The sequence below is a fragment of the Alosa sapidissima genome, chromosome 16, assembly GCF_018492685.1.
Source record: "Alosa sapidissima isolate fAloSap1 chromosome 16, fAloSap1.pri, whole genome shotgun sequence".
Taxonomy (NCBI): Eukaryota; Metazoa; Chordata; class Actinopteri; order Clupeiformes; family Clupeidae; genus Alosa; species Alosa sapidissima.
Window position 1 is genome coordinate 21,472,897 of NC_055972.1, and position 21,794 is coordinate 21,494,690.

At 42.3% G+C, this 21,794-nt stretch overlaps 1 protein-coding gene across 6 annotated transcripts in view; it reads right to left on the minus strand.

Moving 5' to 3' along the window:
• The window catches only part of slf2 (SMC5-SMC6 complex localization factor 2), a 43,760-nt gene that overhangs the window by 19,298 nt on the left and 2,668 nt on the right, over nucleotides 1-21,794 (minus strand). For all 6 annotated transcript variants that reach the window (XM_042066661.1, XM_042066658.1, XM_042066659.1 and 3 more), the window contains 9 exons: nucleotides 18,677-19,020; nucleotides 13,593-13,751; nucleotides 13,141-13,165; nucleotides 9,453-12,088; nucleotides 9,048-9,127; nucleotides 7,946-8,065; nucleotides 5,854-6,018; nucleotides 5,624-5,726; nucleotides 5,384-5,471 (listed from right to left, as the gene is read on the minus strand). In XM_042066661.1, the coding sequence (XP_041922595.1) occupies nucleotides 5,384-5,471; nucleotides 5,624-5,726; nucleotides 5,854-6,018; nucleotides 7,946-8,065; nucleotides 9,048-9,127; nucleotides 9,453-12,088; nucleotides 13,141-13,165; nucleotides 13,593-13,751; nucleotides 18,677-19,020 (3,720 nt within the window). The remainder of the gene's footprint in view (nucleotides 1-5,383; nucleotides 5,472-5,623; nucleotides 5,727-5,853; nucleotides 6,019-7,945; nucleotides 8,066-9,047; nucleotides 9,128-9,452; nucleotides 12,089-13,140; nucleotides 13,166-13,592; nucleotides 13,752-18,676; nucleotides 19,021-21,794) is intronic.

The window sequence follows — 21,794 nt, forward strand, 5'->3', positions numbered from 1 at the left end:
ATTGGATTGTGTTATTACTTGAACATTCCACACTATCCACAGCTGTGGTAGGCCTATCAGGGGCAGGAGGATTACTGTCAGCGCAGGCTTTATATAAAATTCTTCAACAGAAGGCCTCGAATGTTGTCTTGTTTGTGGAGCGCTTTGCTTCGCTTCTGTAATTTCGGCTTCATTGAAAATGAGGGCTTCCCTCAATGACCCTCCGAGAATAAATAAAGGTTGAATGAATGAATGAATGAATGCAGGCCTATCAGGGGCAGGAGGATTACTGTCAGCGCAGGCTTTATATAAAATTCTTCTTGATGAGTGACAGGTCTCAGAATGCGTGCGCTACACAAGGACGGAAGATGATGAATAACTGGGGCCGTAGGCTATTCACAAAGGCTTTTATCTTACTACTAGGAGTAGGCTACTCCTAAATCGCACTTAAAGATTTTAGATTGGAGTTTTCTCTTAAAAGTTATTCACAAAGCCTTTCAGACAACTCCTAAACTAGGAGTGAGTCTTCGTGGCTATGGATGACGTCATTACTCATGCACGAGCTTGACTGAAGTGACCACCTTGATTGGCTGACGATTGTAACGCGGGAATTCCAAACACCTCCCTTCCGATGATGACTGACAGGTGACAGGTCGGAGAATGCGTGCGCTACACAAGTAGTGTGAAGGACGGAAGATGATTAATAACTGAATAAAAAGGCCTAGCCTAAATGAATAAAGAGTAAGGCAAAACAAATAGCTTAGTAGCCTAATGAAACATAGGCCTATGGATTGATGCAGTAGCCTACCTTTGCAACATTTATTCAATTAATCTGTCACCATATCCCTAGGCTACGTTTGCAAAGAGGAGAACATTTTAATTTGATTCACAATGAAACGTTACATTTCATTTCCATGTTAACAATGAGTAGTTTGTGTTGTTGTTGGTGGCGTTATTGCATCCCTTTTATGAATGCAAAATTGTTCCCTCGCAATTGGAAGCTCCTGTTGCGCATAGGCTATTTCAAAACATCGCAACGTAAAATGCCACAAAAAAGCTGTTTATGAATAGGTCTTAGTGAGTTAGGAGTCCTCTCGACTTAAGCTGTCCCAGACTTAGGTGCTACTTTTAGGTCTAAAATGCTTCGTGAATTACTTTTTGTGAAAAAATTAGGAGTCCTAAAGTTAGGAGTGACACGCCCATTATTTTTAGGAGTTGCTCCTAAATTCGCCAGTTAGGAGCTACTTTTAGCCTTAAAATTCTTTGTGAATATGGCCCCTGAATAAAAAGGCCTAGCCTAAATGAATCAAGGCAAAACAAATAGCCTAGTAGCCCAATGAAACATACGAATTGATGTAGTATCTTGTAACATTATTAAATTATTCTGTTACTATGCCTACGTTTGCAAAAGAGAACATTTTAATTTGATTGACAATAATGTTACATTTAATTTACATGTTGACAATGATTAGCCTAGTTTTGGTTGTTGTTGGCGGCGTTATTGCATGTTAGTTATGATGCTTACAATGCAAAATTGCTTCCTCGCGATTGGAAGCTCCTGTAGCTGCATAGGATTTCAAAACCGCAGGTTTGTGACTAGGTCTGTGAGTAAGGAGTCCTCTTGACTTCTTTTAAGCTGTCAGAGGTGGGAAGGTGTGATTTTTTGGGGGAAGGGCCGGATTAACTGGGCACAATTGTCTGATGGCCCCCCTTCCCCCCAGCCAACGTGAATCGGGTGGTTAGTTAATAGGCCTATCATGAAGATTTTTACTGCCATCTAAGGCACGAGCGCATCTGTGAGGCCAAGCCTCACCAAGTAGCTCGTTTGTTTACAACTAACATTCCATTTAATTAAACTGCTTTATAGGCTATGCCGAAATAGTTTTCAACATTTTGAATATTAGTGTCGGGTGAATTGAAATGTTCTCAAAGTAGCCTTATGGCTGAAAGCTGCTTGGGACCCCCCCCCCCCCCCCCCTTCCTGCACTCATTGTTTCAAAAGGAGTAATTTTGGCTTTGTCAGAACTGAACAGCTGTGGACGGCACGGCACGGTATGCCCAATGAAAATAAATTAACGCAACGCAACACAACACAACACAGACCCCGCTTCTCTCGCGTCAGTCACTGACATGAACGAAACACAGAACCCGCTTCTCTCACGGCAGTCACTGACAGTATCCTAGAATAAATGCATGGGGAAAAACACTTCCCCATGACAAAGACATCGTAAAACACTGAAAGTTAATATTTTGTCACTAGCAACATTCATCTGTCCTTTGTCAAATGTATTATGTTCCAAGTACCCTATGCGTAATTCTGCTTCATAAAGTTGAACAAATACATTTGCTTATTTCACAGAAAAATATAAATAGCCAGTCTACAGTGCAGAGTTGGTAAGTTATGGTAGGCCAACTTGCAGTGAACATACAAAGAGGGGAAATTATTTATCTTGCAGCTGAGTAGCCTCAGGTGCGCACGTAGACATAAGGCCGAACATGCAAGCGCCAATGAATCGTGCTCTCACGGCAATCGCGCCGTTAAACTTAAATAGGTTAACATCACTCTAAGTTCGCCTTCAAGCAAGGAAAACGATGATTTGAAGACATCTGTTTCGTTGGAAGGGCAAGGGGTAGCAACAGGGCAACACAGAGACAGGCCCGATGGCAGGGCTGTTATGAGAGTATTAAAATATAGGATATTCTACGGGAAAACATTAAAACGGCAAGACAGCGGGGAAAGTTAAAATACGTGATAAACACGGAAAAAGTTGGCATGCATTGTTTCGGTCCCCGTGCACAGGGATTATTTGTCATACTATTAATCACATATGATTATTTGTGAAATTGTGCAAACAGGCGCAACACATTTGAAAAGGAAGGACTGGTAGCATGCAAGCTCACGGGAAAGATTGATTTAAGAATGTTATCACAAAGTGTGTGGTTGTGGCGCGGGCGGAAGACAATTGGCAGGGGAGGGTCATGTCTTTTTTTAACAATTCTGTCGGAGGGTCATTGAACAATTTCTAGCAGGCAAGAGAGGGTCATGCAACTTCCAATTGAAGCACTCAAAATTCCTCCGGTGGCCCCTTCAATAAATAACGATCAGTCCCTAGATTGCTGCTGGGCTATATGTCTTGGTTCTGTTAACAACTTATTGTCAAACGCATAGCCTATCTCGCGGTTGCATCCATTACAAACAAACATGCAATGTGAACGTCTGGGATTGGGGAGAGCACTAAATGCTCTTCTGAATAAGCACGAAGTCAAACCTTTAAATGAAAAACACTCTTTAATAATCCAAAAAAATAAACCGCTAATGAAGTAAACTTGTGACCATCAAAAATCGTTTATCGCTCGTAACTCCGTGATACCAGGACGTAACAGGAAGGCATTTGGCTGAGCAACGGAGGTTAATATGCTCCATGTTTTGTCCAAATGATGACTGTCTATCATCGTTGCACTCGGAGAAAACCGGAATGTTTCATTCGTCCCCGTTTCAATCGTCCCGGTTGTACCTACTCAAAACGCAGATAGAACCTTATTATTCTAAGGTAGCGAAATAGCGTTCAGCATGATTCATGCCCAATTAATTCCCCCTGTTAAAGTGTTCGCCTTTGTAGTTTGGTTTCGTGATAGCCTATGATAAACGGCTTATGGCCAAATATGTGAAAACGTTAAAATACAGTAGGCGATAAACCCGGAAAAAGTTGACAATGATTTTTTCATAATCACTTTGGAGGGTCATAGAAAAATTTATTGCTGGCGAGGGAGGGTCACGTCTTTTTGGACTAATGCTCCCCAAACTCCTCCGGTAGCCCCTTAAATAAATAACGAACAGTCCCTAATGAAGTAAACTTGTGACCATCAAAAATCGTTTATCGCCTGTAGGCCTAACTCCGTGATAACAGGACGTAACAGGAAGGCATTTGGCTGAGCAACGGAGGTTAATACTCTATATTTTGTCCAAATGATGTCTGTCTATCATCGTTGCACTCGGAGAAAACCAGAATGTTTAATTTGTCCTGCGTCTCTACGGCTGCAAACGGGATTCACTCGCAGTTAACCAAATATTTCTTTATTAGGGCAGGCATATTTCTGGCTATTACATTATTTCTAAACCAGTCTGCTAAAGTCTGTAGTGAAGTCTGTGTAGGGTTTTCCAGGCTCCATTTCTTTTTACGACACACCCTGCTCACTTGAGCCATCTACCGGTTGTTTGGGTTGTTGCAGCGTCTCACTGGAAAAATACAAATTAAAGTCGCGTGATACCGCGTGATCCCACGCGCGGACCGCGAGTGAAGCTGGCCAATTCGAAGCACTGCCCACTGTAGCATAGCTATACAGCATAGACGTAGCGAGTACCTACCGAGAAAACCAGCCATGCAACTTCCAAGAGTGGCATTTGCATTGTGTACAGGGGGGATAAGTTGCAAGAAGTTTGCTATTTACAATAGCAGAGTAACATATAAATACATCGCGACTCTAGAGGGAGCTCTAAACTGGCCAAAAATACCTATACCTGCATAGTATACCTTTAAAGTTCACTACTGGCCCCAGCTGTGGCGCAACCGTACGCCGGCGACCCGGATTCGATTCCCGCCCCGTGGTCCTTTCCAGATCCCACCCCACTCACTTTCTGTCATTCTCCGCTGTCCTGTCATTAAAGGCATAAAAAAGCCAAAAAAATATTAAAAAAAAAAAAAGTTCACTACTGCGCATCAGTCCAATATAATCTTACTGCTATCTGCCTAGATGTTTCTCTGGCATAGCTTTTACCATACTGTCCTCATCACCCTGAGACAATGGCACTTATAACTACCCTAGAAATCTAGACGCACCCTAGCGGCGGCAAATTAATTTGCTCAGCCTGTACGTCTAGTATCAAACCATAGGGATTTCTATTGGCTGACGCCTTGGACGCCATCCAATCACAGCGCTCTATTTTGTTAGAGTCTTAAGGCGGGCTTAACAGGATAACGACAGTCCTGTGACGGTGAACAACAAGGAAGGTGGCTATGGCTAACGAAGAGCGTTGGTGTCAACTTTGGAGGAGTTGGACTTCTTTGAAAGTTGAGCAACACAATGCACTTAAGTAATTCCTTTCGAAGAAGGATGTATTTGCCGTTTTGCCGACCGGATACGGATATGGTCGTAGCGCTGGCCTATTGCATGTCTAGGCAGTTTGAAAGACAATTCTTTGCCCGCCCCTTGGATTCAGCGAGGTAAATGGTTCGATTCCAGACTATACATTTCAATAATATAGGAAGGCCCGCCAGGCTAACTTATAACACTAAAACAAACAACAAATGACTAAAGCCAGTACTTCATACATTCCACATTAAAATAACAATTACATTTTACTTCAGTTACTTTTAATATATGAAGACCCATGTAACATACTTACCAATCTTTAGGCCAGCAATAAGAGCAAGGTGTTTCAGAGAGTGCAGGATCTGCGCGGACATGCAGGGGTTTGAATGCACCGACATCATCTGCCAAGGTCAAAACATTTACACAAAACATCAGAAATTACAGCCATTACCAACAATGTCCCAACTATCAACCGCAGTTTATTAATTGAAAAACTCGCTGTAAACTTTCTGCTGGGAGGAAACATGGGAGACCGAAGGAGGGAGGTTTTCACCTGAAGGAGCCAGCGAGAGATCTCAGGCTGACAGGGACTAGAGGCATACGCCGTCTTCAGCAGTCCTGCCCGAACTAGCAGGAGAGCTTGATTAGGACTGGCCCTGTGACAGAATACAGAGACACAGGCACACACGGAGAATGTGGACGGGTGAGACAGAGACAGACAAAAGATGACCACTTTGCTGAGGTACGAGTCATTTTTGCCCTGACCCACAGGGTCCTGTATACCTGAGGAGGCAGCGCTGGGCTGTGTTCTTGGCGGCAATGCCCTGTGGTAGATGCAGATTGTCCTGAGTGAAGAGTCGGCCAAAGCTGGCCAGAGAGAAGAGCTCCTCTCCAGGGTGCAGGTCCCTAATGGTGCTGGAAGTCAGTGTGTACCGCTGGACAAACTTGCTGCAGGACACAAGAGAGCAGACACACACATACACATTATTTCAGCCATTTTTTCCCCTAGGTGAATTAGGTCACGTTCAGACTAGGCTTCTTTTTTTAAACTGCCAGCATCTGTTTTACATTATATATCCTATGGAGTAGACAGAGTTTTCAAAAAAAAAAAAAAGTCATTAGCGTTTTTTCTTTCTTTTTTTCCTTTCTTTTTTTCAGCGTCTTTTTGAATTTGAAAAACGTTCCAACTCTTCAGGAAAAAAGACTGAAATGAATCTGATTAAAGATTTCAACCGACCTGTTAACATGAACCCTAAATAATCCGACTGGCATTTAGTCTGCGTTTACAAGCATCATTTAGAAGCTCCTAGTTGTAGTTGCCATGGAAACTCATTTGTTTACATACATAGTCCAAGCTAATATCACAGTGCTTCGTCTGAGAAGATGTAATTAGTAGCCTAAAGTAAAACGAAGGTGTAGTAGATGTAACAGGGGATTTTGAACTCGCATGTTTCACGCATTTTGGGATAAATAAGACCTTTTTCGACATCAACGGATGTTAGCATAATCAACACCCCAACTCTCCACTCCAAGCTTACCAGCCTACTACATGTTACGAGTCAGCTAAAACCGCCAAGCAATGAGCCAGCACACACAACCAAAGATCTTAGTGCTCTAGAATCTTTGTGCACAACCAACAACGTTTATTATGGGCACAGCAATCAACCAACACAGCAAAACAAAATAACTACTGATTAGGCTAAGCTTAGTTTTGTCGTCAACTGAAAATGACAATCGCATCTTACTGTTGTCCATCTTCAGTGATCATGCATAATGTAATGTTTATTGCTGTGCTAAACATGACGACTAGAAACTAGGCTAGAATGTTAGGCCTACTTTGGCCAGTTGCATGTGTCATGCTAACTTTTTCAAAGTCACAAAATGTGGCAAATAGACCCATTGCAATGGTATAGAAACATTTTAAAAACACAAAATGCCAACGCCAAATGTTTTTAATAAATGCATGCTTTTCATAGCTAAATGCATTGGCCTCCTATCAGCATCCCACTCACAGCATAGCCTCTATTTTCTCCCCTCGCTGTCCCATTCAGGCAATGTTTTTGCTTTGCTCTGTTCGCGGATGAAGTGAAGTCAGATTTTGTGACTCATGTGTAAGCTCATCTAAAATTATTTATTCTCCATACATTACTATGTTTTGGTAGCAAGTTAGTGGAGCGGGAATCCGCGGTGTTGTTGTGAAAAAGTAAACTAGCAGGCTAAAGAGCGCCGTTTTTCCTGCCATACGGTCAAAATGCGATCTTTATGACCTAACTGCTACAGGAAATAACTTCGCAGAAAAAATAAATGTACTCCAACAATCGGATTGCCTGTTTACATGGGTGGATCTTTCGATCAATCAGATTGTCAGAACGGAGTACACCACCTTGAATCGGAATCTGAAAATTGAATCTGATCGGTCTGAATCTGATCCGTTGACGTGTTTCCATGAGGCATTTCTATTCCGATTGAACCATCACTCCGTTTGTAATCAGATTAAACGTGCCCATGTAAACGGGGCTACCTTGTGTCTTTATCGCTTCCATGAATAACTAGCATATTAGCTATCAAGAACTCGTGATCAGCACACGTTACGGCAGCAAAAGACTGCCTCAATTGCTTTTTGCTGTCAGTGTTTTTTTTTTTTAAATCAAAAAAGCGCCCTGGCCAACATTTCTTGTCAACAAAAGAAGCCTAGTCTGAACATAGCCTTAGAGTGTTTTGTATTTGAATGTGTGCACTTTGTTGACACACAAGTTTAGTCACTGGTGCTTAGTCCCTTTCCTGCTTGAGGACACAGAATCTTACAAACAAAGCTATTAAACATGACAAAGACAGGAGTTTTATCAGGTATGCGACACAGAGTTAGCATGCATACTGTTGTTCCTGAGAGATGTCCTCTTCGTCTTTCTCCCCCTCCTCCGCCTCCTCTTCCTCTGCCATCATCAGCAGGTCCTCCCGACACCCCTGCAGCAGTTTTTCCTCCAGCTCCTTTGACCTGGAGACAACAGGGCGGATGAATGGAGGAAGGGAGAGAGAAAAATATTGGAAACAGGGGTAGAGGAGTAAAGGAAAGAAAAACAAGAAATCAGAGAAGGACACTCAGATCATATTGCACTTTTTTGAACCTTTCTCTTTCTCGCTCCTTCTCTCGGAGTCAAGTCAAGTCAAGTCAAGTCAAGTCAAGTCAAGTCTATTTATATAGCGCATTTCAAACACAGAGGTCATTCAATGTGCTTTACATAAACAAAACCAAACAATAATAACAAATAAAAGCATAGAAGGGCAATATAGTCAAAGAATAGTTAAAAAGTAAAGATCATAATAAAAAGAAAACATAAAACACAAGGTAAAATCATTTAAAAATAAAGAATAATTAGTAAGCAAAAACAAAGGCAAAAGTAGTAAAAAAAGTAATAAAAGACAAGGTAGAATAATTATCAAGGCAGATTCAGAATGTGTAACTCGGCACAGTTAGCAGAAAGCATCTGAGAACAGTTTGGTCTTAAGTCTAGATTTAAAACTGGCTACAGTTGGGGCCTTTTGATGTCATCCGAAAGTTGATTCCACAGCTGAGCCGCATAGCAGCTAAAAGCTGCTTCACCATGTTTAGTTCTAACTGTAGGTTTTACTAGCAGGTTTTTCACCTGGGACCTGAGAGGAGAAGGTGTGTATTGCTGAAGCATGTCTGACAAGTATTTAGGTCCTGCTCCATTTACTGATTTATAAACAAGCAATAGTGCTTTAAAGTCAATTCTGTGACTTACTGGAAGCCAGTGCAAGGACTTAAGAATTGGAGTAATGTGGTCAGTTCTTTTAGTTTTTGTTAGAATCCTAGCTGCTGCATTTTGTATCACCTGAAGCTGTCTAATAGTCTTTTTAGGAAGGCCTGTGAACAGTCCATTGCAGTAATCAACCCTGATTATGTGAGTGTGTACGCACATGTATGTGTGTGTGTGTGTGTGTGTGTGTGTCCTCACTTCTGGTTCCGGTTTCTCTCAATCAGCATCTGATCCAATGTGTTGTTGTAGCGTACAGGCTTGGTTTTGATCAGCTCCACCTAACATATCCAAGGAAAGGTGGCAGGGTTACTAGACAGAAACGTTACGAGTGTACAAAAACAGTCAACCCTTCTATAGAGCACTGCCAACACACAAAGACATGTGTGGGGGAATGAGATGCAGAATGAGATGACTGGACATGACAAAAAGAGGAAGGAAACAAAGAAAATGAAGAGGGGGAAAAAAAGAATTGAGTGTACAGTAAAGGAAGAGGAACTGACCATGATGAAAAGAAGAGAGAAAAGAAAAAGGTGGAACAGGAAACAGAGAAAACAAAGCAGCAGGTAGGAGAGTGACTCTACTGATAGAGAAGGCAGCACTCACGGGAGCTTTGGCTGCCACAGGTGTGCTTGGCTCAGAGAAGGCGTCCTTGTCAGGGGTGGGGGGCGGGCGAACACTGCGCTCCATGATCTCCTGCAGGGACAGAAGCTTCTCGTCCTCACTGCTGCTCGTGTCACTCAGGGCACAGTCCAGTCCAGCGCCAAATCCCAGGTCGTCCTCTAGAGGGTCCACCCACACCACCTCAGGACTGCCCACAGGGCTAGGCCTTCGGGGGAAGACTTGCGGCATGCTAAATGAATTCTGATTGGAGCAGGCCTGTGATGGATTTGCATCAGGTTCTAATTTTAAGGTGCGAATGTCAGCTTTTAGTATACCGGGCTCTTCCAACACCATATCAGCCTGGGCCAGTGTGACAGCGGTCTCATCAGACTGTGCTAACAAGGTGCCAGTGTGTGAGGGAGAGTGAGAGGGTGAGCCTTGACTGATTTCAGGGGAGGCCATGTCGATGTCCATGGCAGCTGATGTGGGTAGAGAGTCTGGGGTGAGAATCTCGTCCAGGTTGTCCATCGATGGAGAGGGGGACAGAGGAGTCTGGAAAGAGCCAGACACAGGGGGGTCGGCCTCGGAAGGGGTGGAAAAGGGCTGCAGGGGGTCCACAAGGCTGGAATGGGGCCCGCTGCTCACACTGGTCTCTCCTGACAGGGCAAACTGGCTGTCGGCCTCAGAGAAGAGTTTCCTTGACAAACTCTTCACAGTCGTAGCCGCTAAAGATGAGGAAGAAGCAGACGAGGAAGAGGGTGATGGCTCAGATAGAAGCACTCTTGGCGAACATTTCCCCTTCAGCATCACCACGCCCTCTTGGTTGCGCTTCATGAAGGCACGCTGGACATACTTTGGCGGGGTAGACGGATTGGTGGAGGGAAAAGGGGTGGAGACACAAGGCTGCTTGGCATCGGCGAGCCCAGGAGGGCTGGGCGCCGGCTGTCTGAGGGGAGGTCCAGGGCTCTGTCTGGGTTGGAAAAAAGGGTGGATAGGGGGACGTGTGAATGCAGATCCAGAAGCAGGGTTTGGGGTCGCACCTCTGGGTGTAGGCAAAGAATTTGTGGGTCCAGATGTCACAGGTCTTGTGGGTGTGTGAGAATCAGTAGGTCTCGATACAGAGTTTGTAGGAATGGGGGTTTTGGCAAGTGCAGATGTAGGTTTTGCAGGTGTGAGAGAACCTGTGGCTCCAGATACAGTGTTTGTAGTTATGGGGGTTTTGGTAAGTGCTGACACAGGTTTTATGGGTCTGTGAGAATTTGTGGATCCAGATACAATGTTTGTAGTTATGGGGGTTTTGGTAAGTGTTGACACAGATTTTATGGGTGTGTGAGAATCTGTGGATCCAGATGTGCTTGTAGGTATGGATGTTTTTGTAAGTGTAGACATAAGCTTTGTGATGGTGATTGAAGGCCTTGACACTGCATTGGTGGGTGTCTGACCGTGTGTGGGCTTTGAAACTGAATTTGTGGGTGTGCAGTTGGGTGATGGCGTCTGCGTTGGTATGAGCCTGGGCACTGATCTTGGGGGTGCATGGCTGTTGGAGTTAACAGGTGTGAGACTGAATATGAAACAGGCTCTAGGGCCAGGGTTTGATGGCCTACGGGCATTCCCCGGTGTAAATGGGCGACTGTGAATGGACGGTGGGTGGGTGCGTTGGGAATGTATATGAGAAGTGGAGTTGGGTTGTCCGAGTTCTCCACCAGGAGAGTGTGAGCGCATGGGTGGAGGAAAAGCAGGTGCAGAGCCCCGCGGGTACAAGGGTGTAAGTGTTGTGGAAGGCAGCAAGGGTCTGGCTATGTGTGCATGTCTGGGAGCAGGGTTGGCAGCAGGATGTGTGGGCCCGAATGTTACTCTGGGGTCAGCCTGTGTCGGGTGTGACGATGCAAAGGTCGGCCTAGAAGTAGATTGAGCAAATGTGTGTCTAGGCTGCAAAGGTCTGGGTGTGTGTTCTTGATTAGGGAAGAGACGTGAGGGAGAGCGAACAGGGCTGGAAGTAGGCCTGGAGGAAGGATGAGCAACGTTTGTGGATCTGTGTGCCATTTCAGATGTAGGCTTTGTGATGTCTGCTGATGTATATGTTGGTTTCGAAGCTGACTGGCTTTCATTTGCAGAGGTGCCTGTCTGTTTTGCCTGGGCAGAGTCAGCGTGTGTGTGTCTGGGTGTCGTGTCAGGCTGTGTGGGGTTTGTAGATGTGGACACCGGCTCAGCTTCAGACTGTGTGAGGTCTGTCAAATTACACTCAGAGTTTGTGGTTATGGGTGTGTGTGTCTCTTTATCCTCAAACTGAGTGGCGTTTGTACACGTGTTTGTCAATATGCACTCAGGCTGTGTGGACGCTGTTACATCTGTGGATGTGTGGGTCAATGTACACTCAGGCTGTGTGGGGTTTGTTGATATAGGCCTAGATGATTCTTCCCTCTTCTGAGGCGATGTGGAGTTGGAGGATGTGCAAACAGACTTGGATGGAGTAGGTGGAGGTGAGAGGGTATCTTTCAGTCCAGGGTTTACAGGCTTGTGTGTTTGGACATGTGCCTGCTGGTCATCATTCAAGCATGGCCGTTTAACTTCATGCAGGCTCTCGATGTCACATTCCCTGAGTCGTTTAAGCAATATGCGGGGCTGCTGGATGCTCCCATCTGTAGCAAGAAATCAAGAAGAGGGTTTTTTGTCCGTCTTTTTTAAAAAAGAAATGTGATTTATTTTGTTTAATTTGTTATTATCATCAATAAAACTCAAAAAGTCTGAATCATCTTTGCCGTGGTCGCATGCACTGAACATTTTCCTGCCATCCATCTGCTCTGAATATCAGTATTGATATTTAATGTAACTACCAAGAACATCGTCACGCATGCATTAAGGCTAAAATAAGTCAATTCATCAACATTTAACGTTAGCCATTGACTGTAGAAGAGGTTTAGGTATAGCTAATGCCCGATGTAATCTAACGGTTAAGACACTAACAGCATGTTGTTTTAACATTGACAGGCTGAATGACAGTTAACAGTTTATACACTCGAAATAATAACACATATCCAACATAATGTAAAAATGAAATGAACTAGTGGTTTTTAACTGGCGTTATTGTTGGCGTAGATTTCTAACGTTAACGTTACGATTCATAACAGTTAAACAACGTGCTAGCAAACACCTTAATGTTGGCACATTAGCACTTCTAGCTTCCAATCTATCCAAGTTCACTGAACGGAGTTTTAGAGGGAAAGAGGATAACCTTAACGTTGTTCATCCTCCATAAGCTAGTGTCAATGCCCTAAAAGTTATCCTGACTTACCTCAAACCAAAGACGGAAGATTACATTTAGCTAACGTAGCGACAGATAACGTGAAACTGCTTAAGGTGAACTTCTATCCTCTGACGTATCGTTTCTAACAGTAGCCTGAGCGGGAAATCACACAAATTCTGAGTATAACCATTGACCAGCAACCAACTATTTTTTTCACAAGTAAAATATGGATGTAACCAAGCAATCTGTCAAATCAACAGTGTTACGAATGGACTCTGTAGAGTTAAAATTAAGCTAGTTGTCGCGTGGCGATTCAATCATCACACGTTGCTGTGTTAACCTATGACTTTTCGATGCAGAAAACAGCGAACACTAGGGGGCTCTCTTGGGATTGGTTTTATAAAGATGCACATTTTTTTTTTAATGAAAAATAGGGATGAAATGTACCTCTTAGCATCTTCTGCAGTGTCACCTTATAGCAGAATCAAATGCAACAGATCAACCGATGGACCAGCAAAACATGAAAGACAAAAAAACATTACATATCCTAATACATGCAGAAAAATGATAATATGTATTGTACAGCATCTCCTCATATGTGACGGAAACAAGCACCCAAACCATACATGAGGAACCAGCATGAGTGCCCATAACCCTTTCAGTTTGACTTGCCCAGCTTGACATGTTTCAAGGTTTCAAAGCATTCATTATGAAAGAGGAAGTATTTGAATGTTTATAACTACAGCCGCTACAGAGACTACACAAGTTTCAGGCGATGACATTTTTGACTACATGACGTTTCCTGTACACGAGTGTCACAGTTGTGTCAACAGAGTGGAAAGAAAGAACCAGACAAAATGAATGAGCAATAATAATTAAGCAATTTAAAGTCCTTTTACCATATGAGAGGAGGTCAGGTCAGTCTTACTGCTAGTTGCTTTCTGGAGGTCCTTTTTGGGGCTACCGAAGGACAACTTGCGGGCAGGGACAGTCTGACTTTTCCTTGGTGAACCCTCAGAACGTTTTCGCTCACTGCTGGTGTTACGAGAGGGTCCCATCTACAAAACAGACAATAAAAACAAAATTTCAAATGATAACATTGTATCAGCACCATTAACTGTTTATAAAAAATAACTATCCTATAAACAAATATGCTTTTTATTTGCATCAGTATTAGTAAACATCTTTTTGTCTATTCATTTTGTTTTTGTGTGTATGAAATTTGCTATATAAATAAAATTGCTATATAAACAGCATGGTTGGTCCAAGTTTTGCAACTCCTTACCAGAGGGGCATCACAAAGTCAGAATTAACACATCCAAGATAAGTGATAAAGCGAGGTTTGACATTGCTGAACGGTAGCGAAAAAATAATTGAATCACAGATGAGACGAACAACTTTGAATTCATTTACACCGATCGACATATTAGACCTCACTTCCACAATTTCCTCATCAAAATCTACAACTAGTCTACTAGATCCTATCCCTACTCATCTTCTGAAATCTGCTCTCCCTTTCTTGGACAATGCTTTGCTCCAGATCATAAATAACTCACTGCTGTCAGGGCATGTACCACAGTCGTTTAAGTTATCTGTTATTAAGCCATCCCTCAAAAAACCTACCCTTGACCCTAACGGCCTGGCCAACTATAGGCCTATATCTAATCTCCCTTTTCTGTCGAAAATACTAGAAAAAATAGTGTCCAAACAAATTAGTGCCTTTTTACATATGAATAAAATCGAAGAATTATATCTGTCTGGTTTCAGAGCTCACCACAGTACTGAATCAGCCTTAGTTAAAGTTTTTAATGACCTCCTCATTGCTGCCGATAATGGACATATATCAATTTTAGTCCTCCTGGACCTCAGTGCTGCCTTCGACACTATAGACCATGACATACTACTTCACAGGCTTGAACATTTGATAGGCATTAAAGACTCAGCACTCGCTTGGTTTAGATCATACCTTTCTAACCGCAGACAATTTGTACAAGTCCACAATAAACCGTCTATCCAGACTATAGTAAAATATGAGGTGCCTCAAGGCTCAGTACTAGGGCGCCTGTTATTTTCTCTCTATATGCTTCCCCTAGGCTCTGAAATTAGGAAACATGGCATTAAATTTCATTCTTATGCAGACGATACACAACTATACCTCTCCGTAAAACCTGACGAATTAACTCCGTTAGCCAAACTTGACACATGTATAAGAGATATAAAGACATGGATGACAAATAATTTCCTGCTTCTGAACTCCGATAAAACAGAAGTCATGGTTGTAGGTCCTAAAAAGATGAGGGACATCCCATCCTCATCACATGCTACATTTACTGATCTTCGACTATCCTTATCCACAAGTGTTAAAAATTTAGGAGTTACAATTGACCAAGACTTATCACTAAGTAATCACATAAAACAGATTACCAAAACTTCATTCTATCATTCAATTTGTCTCCATCTTCTACTCCATCCCCCACTCTTGAAACTTTTGTGTATGCTTGTTTGGAATGTGTGTTTGCGGGCCGCACACAAAGTAGCCTACTGGCGCTGCAAAGGTGAATAGATTTGTAGCACTTGCCAAAAAATTTGTAGCATTGTTATAAAACCTTTAAAATATCTAAACAATCACAAGTAGGGCAGTTCATCACAGTCCATCCATTGCAACTGCACTGATGAAAGGTACACCTGTAGGCTACATTGTATTTGGGAGAAGCAGAAGGTAGCAGCATAATGTATTTATTTATTTATTTATTATTAAACAAAACAATCCCTGTCAGTTCCATGCAGTTTTCAACAGCTATCAAGAAGAGAGGTCATATCATGGATTTTTGTGAATGTTTCTTCTTCTACATATGCATAAGTTTAGTCATCTAGTTCATATGATATTCAGCTTTATTGTCAATGCACACATTAAATACCAGTAGTCTAAAACAAAATGCCGTTTTACCCAGTGGTGCAAATAACTGACATGTCCAAAAGGGCCTTCATGAAATGCGTTGCTAGATTGTTCATACACATTTTAACGGGCCAAGTTGAAGAGCTACTGTCCGTTATTGTTTGTGCAAATAATATGCTGATTCATGTTCCCTTGCATTTTGCAACTATGAGGTCCATGGTTAGTCTGGCTTTCGCCAGACCAAGCTCAATCTTTTAAGAAAACGAAAAGGAATCGCCGGCAGATCAGGCTGAGTTCACTCAGCCTAGTCCATGGTAGGCGCCCGACAGAAATATTGTTTAATTTTGCGATTGAGATATCCACGCACTGGCGCCCCCCTGCGACGTGTTCGCCCCCGGTTTCAGAGCTATTCGAAATGCAAAAATGCATAGAGGGAGTTATGACAAAACCTTGACTGTTAACAAACTATAAGTTATATAAGGTAGGCCCTATGCTAGGCCTATTACACAACATAAATTGTCACTAGGCTATGCTGGCGACCCAAATAAAATTTGGGAACCAATGGCTTACAGTATCAAGCGGACTTAAGCTGCCACCTCTTGGCGAAAAGTTAATAGTTTTGCATATCAGTAGTAGGCCCTAATACGTTTTACGCAGCTGTGTGAATCACGGAAAGCGACACTTCTAAATGGAACCCAACCCACTGTACTGTAGCTCAAGGTCTGTGGCTAAAGCAGCCATAATGAAAGCGTTATCATTGTTTGGATACTTCACACACACGTGTTTTTTAATCGCATATACTACTACTACCAAGCTGGAATCAAAGCACATCGACTCTAGCCTGGCTAGCGCCACCACTTCTCAATGAGACGTGGTCTGGGAACCAAACGTTCATTTTCTCGTATTTGAAAAAAATGCCCAGATCCGTTTATTGGGTGCCACGGATGTCTATCAAATGCGTCTGTGCATAGCTCATCATCGTCTTGCTTTCCCCCCTGTTCTGTGATTGGTTCCCTATCTCAGGCGAAAATTTGCTCCATGGTCTCCAGGCTGCCTTAGCAGCGTGAATCAAATCACGCGCAAGGCAGCATGGGAACACCCAGGCTACATCGACTCCCCTCTCACACCCTAAACATGCACTTCGAACAAACAAAAAACGTCTCAGTCTCACGGTATAGCCATAGGCAAAACTGTATTGGACCGGTGTAACGTTGGTACTAAATCATCCATCGCAAAGAATGATTTTTGCAGCACGTGCAACAAATCTGTGTAGGTACAGCCCTGCACTGGATACATCTCTCAACGTGCGCTCTAAAACATTTGGTTTAAATGGAGATGTAGATCACGGGTGCGTTAATAAATCTACATTGCGGCGAGTTGACACAAATTATTCACTTTGACGAATTTATGATTCAGTCACTTTACTTTGAGCCATGCTCTTCCTTACTTGAATCACCTTTGAAAATAGAGGATTGAAGTAGCCTATATGGGTGTTTGGAAATTAACGTTGACTCAGATGCTTTTTGAGACTTTGAGCTAAATGTCCCAGCCCGGTGTTTAGGATGCATCATAGACAGATTATCTTTCAGGTAGCCTATATATTTTCCATTAGAAAACCATTCCATTAGCTCCTGTCAGTAGCCAAGGTTATGGTCATAAGCAAATGAGATGACAGTCGAAAAATGCAATTAGTGCTGTTATCAATTTTCTTGGTAGCCTATAACCGCATGGTTTTCTACAAATACATCAATAATCAAATTGGCCTCCATCACTCAACCAATGCTAACAGTAACATTATTTTACCTACTCTAGGCTATTGATATAATTTAAGATTAATGTAGCCTACCTGCAGTAAAAACCAAGCATGTCCGATAAACATTCTCAGATTTATTTCGGCTTCGAGAAGAAATGGGAATTACATGTCATGCAGAAATCATCCTACCCTTATTAGACGTTCTCTGCGGTAAACTACAGTCTTGTCCCTGTAGGAAGCGTAGTGTCTTTCCAACCCACTTTAGATTAACTTCCAACAGAATTATGTCTCACTGCAACGATGCGCCATCTGGTGGACAAACGACTAAGTGACGCCAATACTGGAAATGCAGCCAAATTATTATGATGAATATTTGGTTTTCCTTTAATCCTACTGAATTTGTAATTATGTATCGCCCGTTCTAATTGCCGATACTGATGGTATGTGCGTGCCTGTGTGTGTGTGCGTGTGTATATGTGTGCACCACCATCTACAGGCCAATGAGTGTACAGTCACTAAATGTATACATAACTTAATTTTGTTAGACCCCCCCCATGGATGAAATTCTACGAAACTTGGCATACCCCCAGAGAATGTCAGGTTAATCATACACATAAAATTTGGTGCAGTTCTGGCCCCCGGGGAAAGTCTAGTGGGGCTACATACCCACCAAATTTCATGTGCCCCGGTGGTTCGGTGTCCCGGGTATCGTTGACCAAAAATTCAGGAAGTAGATGACGGGGGAAAAAAAAAAAAAACGTTGACAATCCCCATATGACCGCTTCGCGGCGGTCATAATGATAACCATATGGTAGTAGGCAGACAATCTGTTTTGTTTTGCAAGCTCCTTAAAAATTAGCACGGAGGTCTGATTTGAATGACAGCTAGCTGAGACAATAAGACAACATTAGAATTAACCATTTACCGTTTTTATTACCATTAGAATTAACTTAGCTTGGCTGTTAGCCTGGTCGGGACCAGGCAACGTGCAGACAGAGAATAAATTCCCATGGTAACTTATGTGCCATCTCTTTTGTGAAACCAAGTTTAGGCTACATGTAAATTCATCCAGGATAACCAAAAAATCCCAGCTTAATCCCTTATCTAGGTTTTGTGAAATACCCCTCAGATGTGAACTTTAAAAAATAAATCCATCCTTCTTTTGACTATCCACCATTAATATCCACTGAAAGAAAACATATTGATGATGTATCCATTTTGCTTTTGCAGTTTTCCCCCAGATCTGCTTTTAGTGTATATTCTAACTCACTCATCAGTGGCTTTGGATAACACCTGAGCCAAATCATAAAATGTAAATGCACTGGTCTACTGACCGTAACGGGAACCCTCTTGTTGGCCGGAGAAGAATGCTGCTTCTTGGGGTCAGGTGTGAGAGTTCTGCGCCTGGCAGACCTACTGAGCCGGTTCACAGAGCTCCTCAGGAACCTGTTGCCATCTGACTGGCTAGCGTTGTGTGTAAATGGGGGTCCCATCCTGTTCCTGGAGTTGGACTCTTCTGGGGGTGTAGGGTCTGCGGCTCTGGTTGGAGAGGGAGTCAAGAGACTGGGGGCTGGGGCTCGAGACCTTGATTGTGCCTCTGGCTTAGAGAGGGCAGTACGCTGGCTGCCATCATCAGCACTGGTTCGTCTCTGGGTGCCAAGAGGGATAATGTCCTTCACTGATGGGAGGAGAAAGATAAATAGAAAGATACTTCCCCCGCTCCAATACAATTTAAATTGTACTGAAGTTCATACTGTACAGAAAATTCAAAGAAGAAAATAATTATGTTTTTTATTACACAGTCCAATTTCCATGTAAATTTAGAATTGCATAACAAAAAGACTCAGGCAGCTTTGGAAAAGATTAAGCTTAGGGTTGGGCTGGTCCTCGTGTTCATTGAATGTTCATTGAATTATGTCAGGTTTCATCCAGCACCATCTCATCTCTGAATTGCGAAACTGAGCCAGCAAGGTAGAGTTAAAGGAAAACTCTGGCCACTTTTCTCACAGATCTGTTTCTCGAGGTCACGAAGTAGATTCAGGAAAGACAAAAAAAGAAAAATCAGTGCTACCTAGCTCGAGTTGCCAGGCGGCTACAGTGCTACACTTTGGGGACATTTTTAAAATCATGTAGGCCAGGCTTGGAATTTCACCATTCTGGGGGCAAGGCCACTTGGCCTTCAGTTGGGCATATTTGGTGGGGGGCACAAAGGCCACATGTCAGGGCACTATACAGAAGTAGGCTATAAAAATGATCAAAGTTGTATTTAGCCTATTCACTGCAGTAGACCTGCATCACTGTATGAAACATTACAAAAACATGAAACACGACATTTTACATATGTCTAGTTTCATGAAAGGCCTACTTCAGCATTGAATTAGAGTAAACTAATTAATCCAGAAACAGTCTGTATTTATTTTATAATTTCATGGGCCATATTAGGCCTACTTTGTCCCTTTACAAAGTTCACCTAGGCTACATCTTTTTAGACTCATTCATTTTAAAACTAGATGTACCGCATAGCGGTACAAAATATGACCGCCGCTCAGTCCTGTACATCCGTTCCGCGATAATAAATCACACTTCAATTTGTCTCCATCTTTTACTCCATCCCCCACTCTTGAAACTTTTGTGTATGCTTGTTTGGCATGCCTGTGAGTGTGTGTGCGGCTGCACAGAAAGTAGCCTACTGGCGCTGAAAAGGTGAATAGATTGTAGAATAGCCAAAGAAGATGTAGCATTGTTATAAAACCTTTAAAATCTCTAAACAATCACAAGTAGGGCAGTTCATCACAGTTCATCCATTGCAACTGGATTGATGAAAGGTCACTTACACCTGTAGGCTACATTGTATTTGGGAAAAGCAAAAGGTATCAGCATAATGTTATATTTTTATTTATTTATTTATTTATTTATTTATTAATAAACAAAAACATCTCTGTCAGTTCCATGCCGTTTTCAACAGCTATCAAAAACAAAGGTCATTTTTGGATGGATGGATTTTTTGTGAATGTTTCTTCTTCTACATAAGATTTTAGTCATCTTTAGTTCATGTGATACTTTATTGTCAATGCACAAATTAAGTAACAGTAGTCTGAAACGTTATTGTCAATGCACAAATTAAGTAACAGTAGTCTGAAACGAAATGCTGTTTTACATCTAACCAGTGGTGCAAATAACTGACGTGTCCAAATGGGCCTTGATGAAATGCGTCGCTAGACTGTTCATACACATTTTAACGGGCCAAAGTTGAAGAGCTGTTGTCCGTTATTGTTCGTGCAAATATAGGCTGATTCATGTTCCCTTGCATTGTGTAACTGAGGTCCATGGCTAGTTTGGCTTTCACCAGACCAAGCTCAATCTTTTAAGAAATCAAAAAATAAATAGCGGGCAGATCAGACTGGGTTCACCCAGCCTAGTCCATGGCGCCCAATATTGTTTAATTTTCCGATTGAGATATCCACGCTCTGGCTATTCTAAATGCAAAAACGCATCAGGGAGTTATGACAAAACTGTAACTAACAAACTAGATCCTAATAGAAAGCTGTTAGTTCCCTAAGCTACAGGTAGGCCTATAAGGTAGGCCTATTTACAACATAAATTGTCAATAGGCTATGCTGGCGACACAAATTAAATCTTTGACAATCATTATATGACCGCTTCGCTAGCGGCGGTCATAATTATGTTGTCCACAGCAGAAAAGTAGGCCTAGGCCTTCTGTTTTGCACATGTCATGCTGTGACCCATATGACCTAAAGATATATAAGGGATAATATAAGGGTTGATGTGGGTTATGAGCAGTGTCTGTTGTCTTATGGCATTCTTGTAAATGAGAAGCCAAAATGTAATAGGCCTAAATTATGAGTTGTAATCAGGCTTGGAATTTCACCATTCTGGGGGCAAGGCCACTTGGCCTTCAGTTGGGCATATTTGGTGGGGGGCCAAAGTTAACTATACAGTAGTAGGCTATAAAAATTATCAAAGTTGTATTTAGCCTATTCACTGCAGTAGACCTGCATCACTGTATGAAACATTACAAAAACATGAAACATGACATAATACATAGAACTGTAAATCATCTGATCATCTAATATTTACAGATATCTACGCTATATATAACATTAATTGTATATTTGGCCTGTTATGAAATCATGTATTGAACAATTTAAGCACAGATCAGCTTTAAGAAACTCAAATAGCCTAGATGCATGCTTAGCATTTTGTGATCATTAAGGCTACTTTCACAAACTCTTAGCTGTCCTCCATCTAGGCGATATTTGTAACATTTATTTTGTATTTGGCCCGTTATGAAATCATGTGGAACAATTTAAACACATTGCAAAACTTAAAGCCCAAACTTGGAGACATGGATTGGATTACTCTAGAACGGCTAACTGTACAGGGGACTGCTTTACACCTTTGTGTTCGGTAGGGTCTCCTGTTTATTCTGAT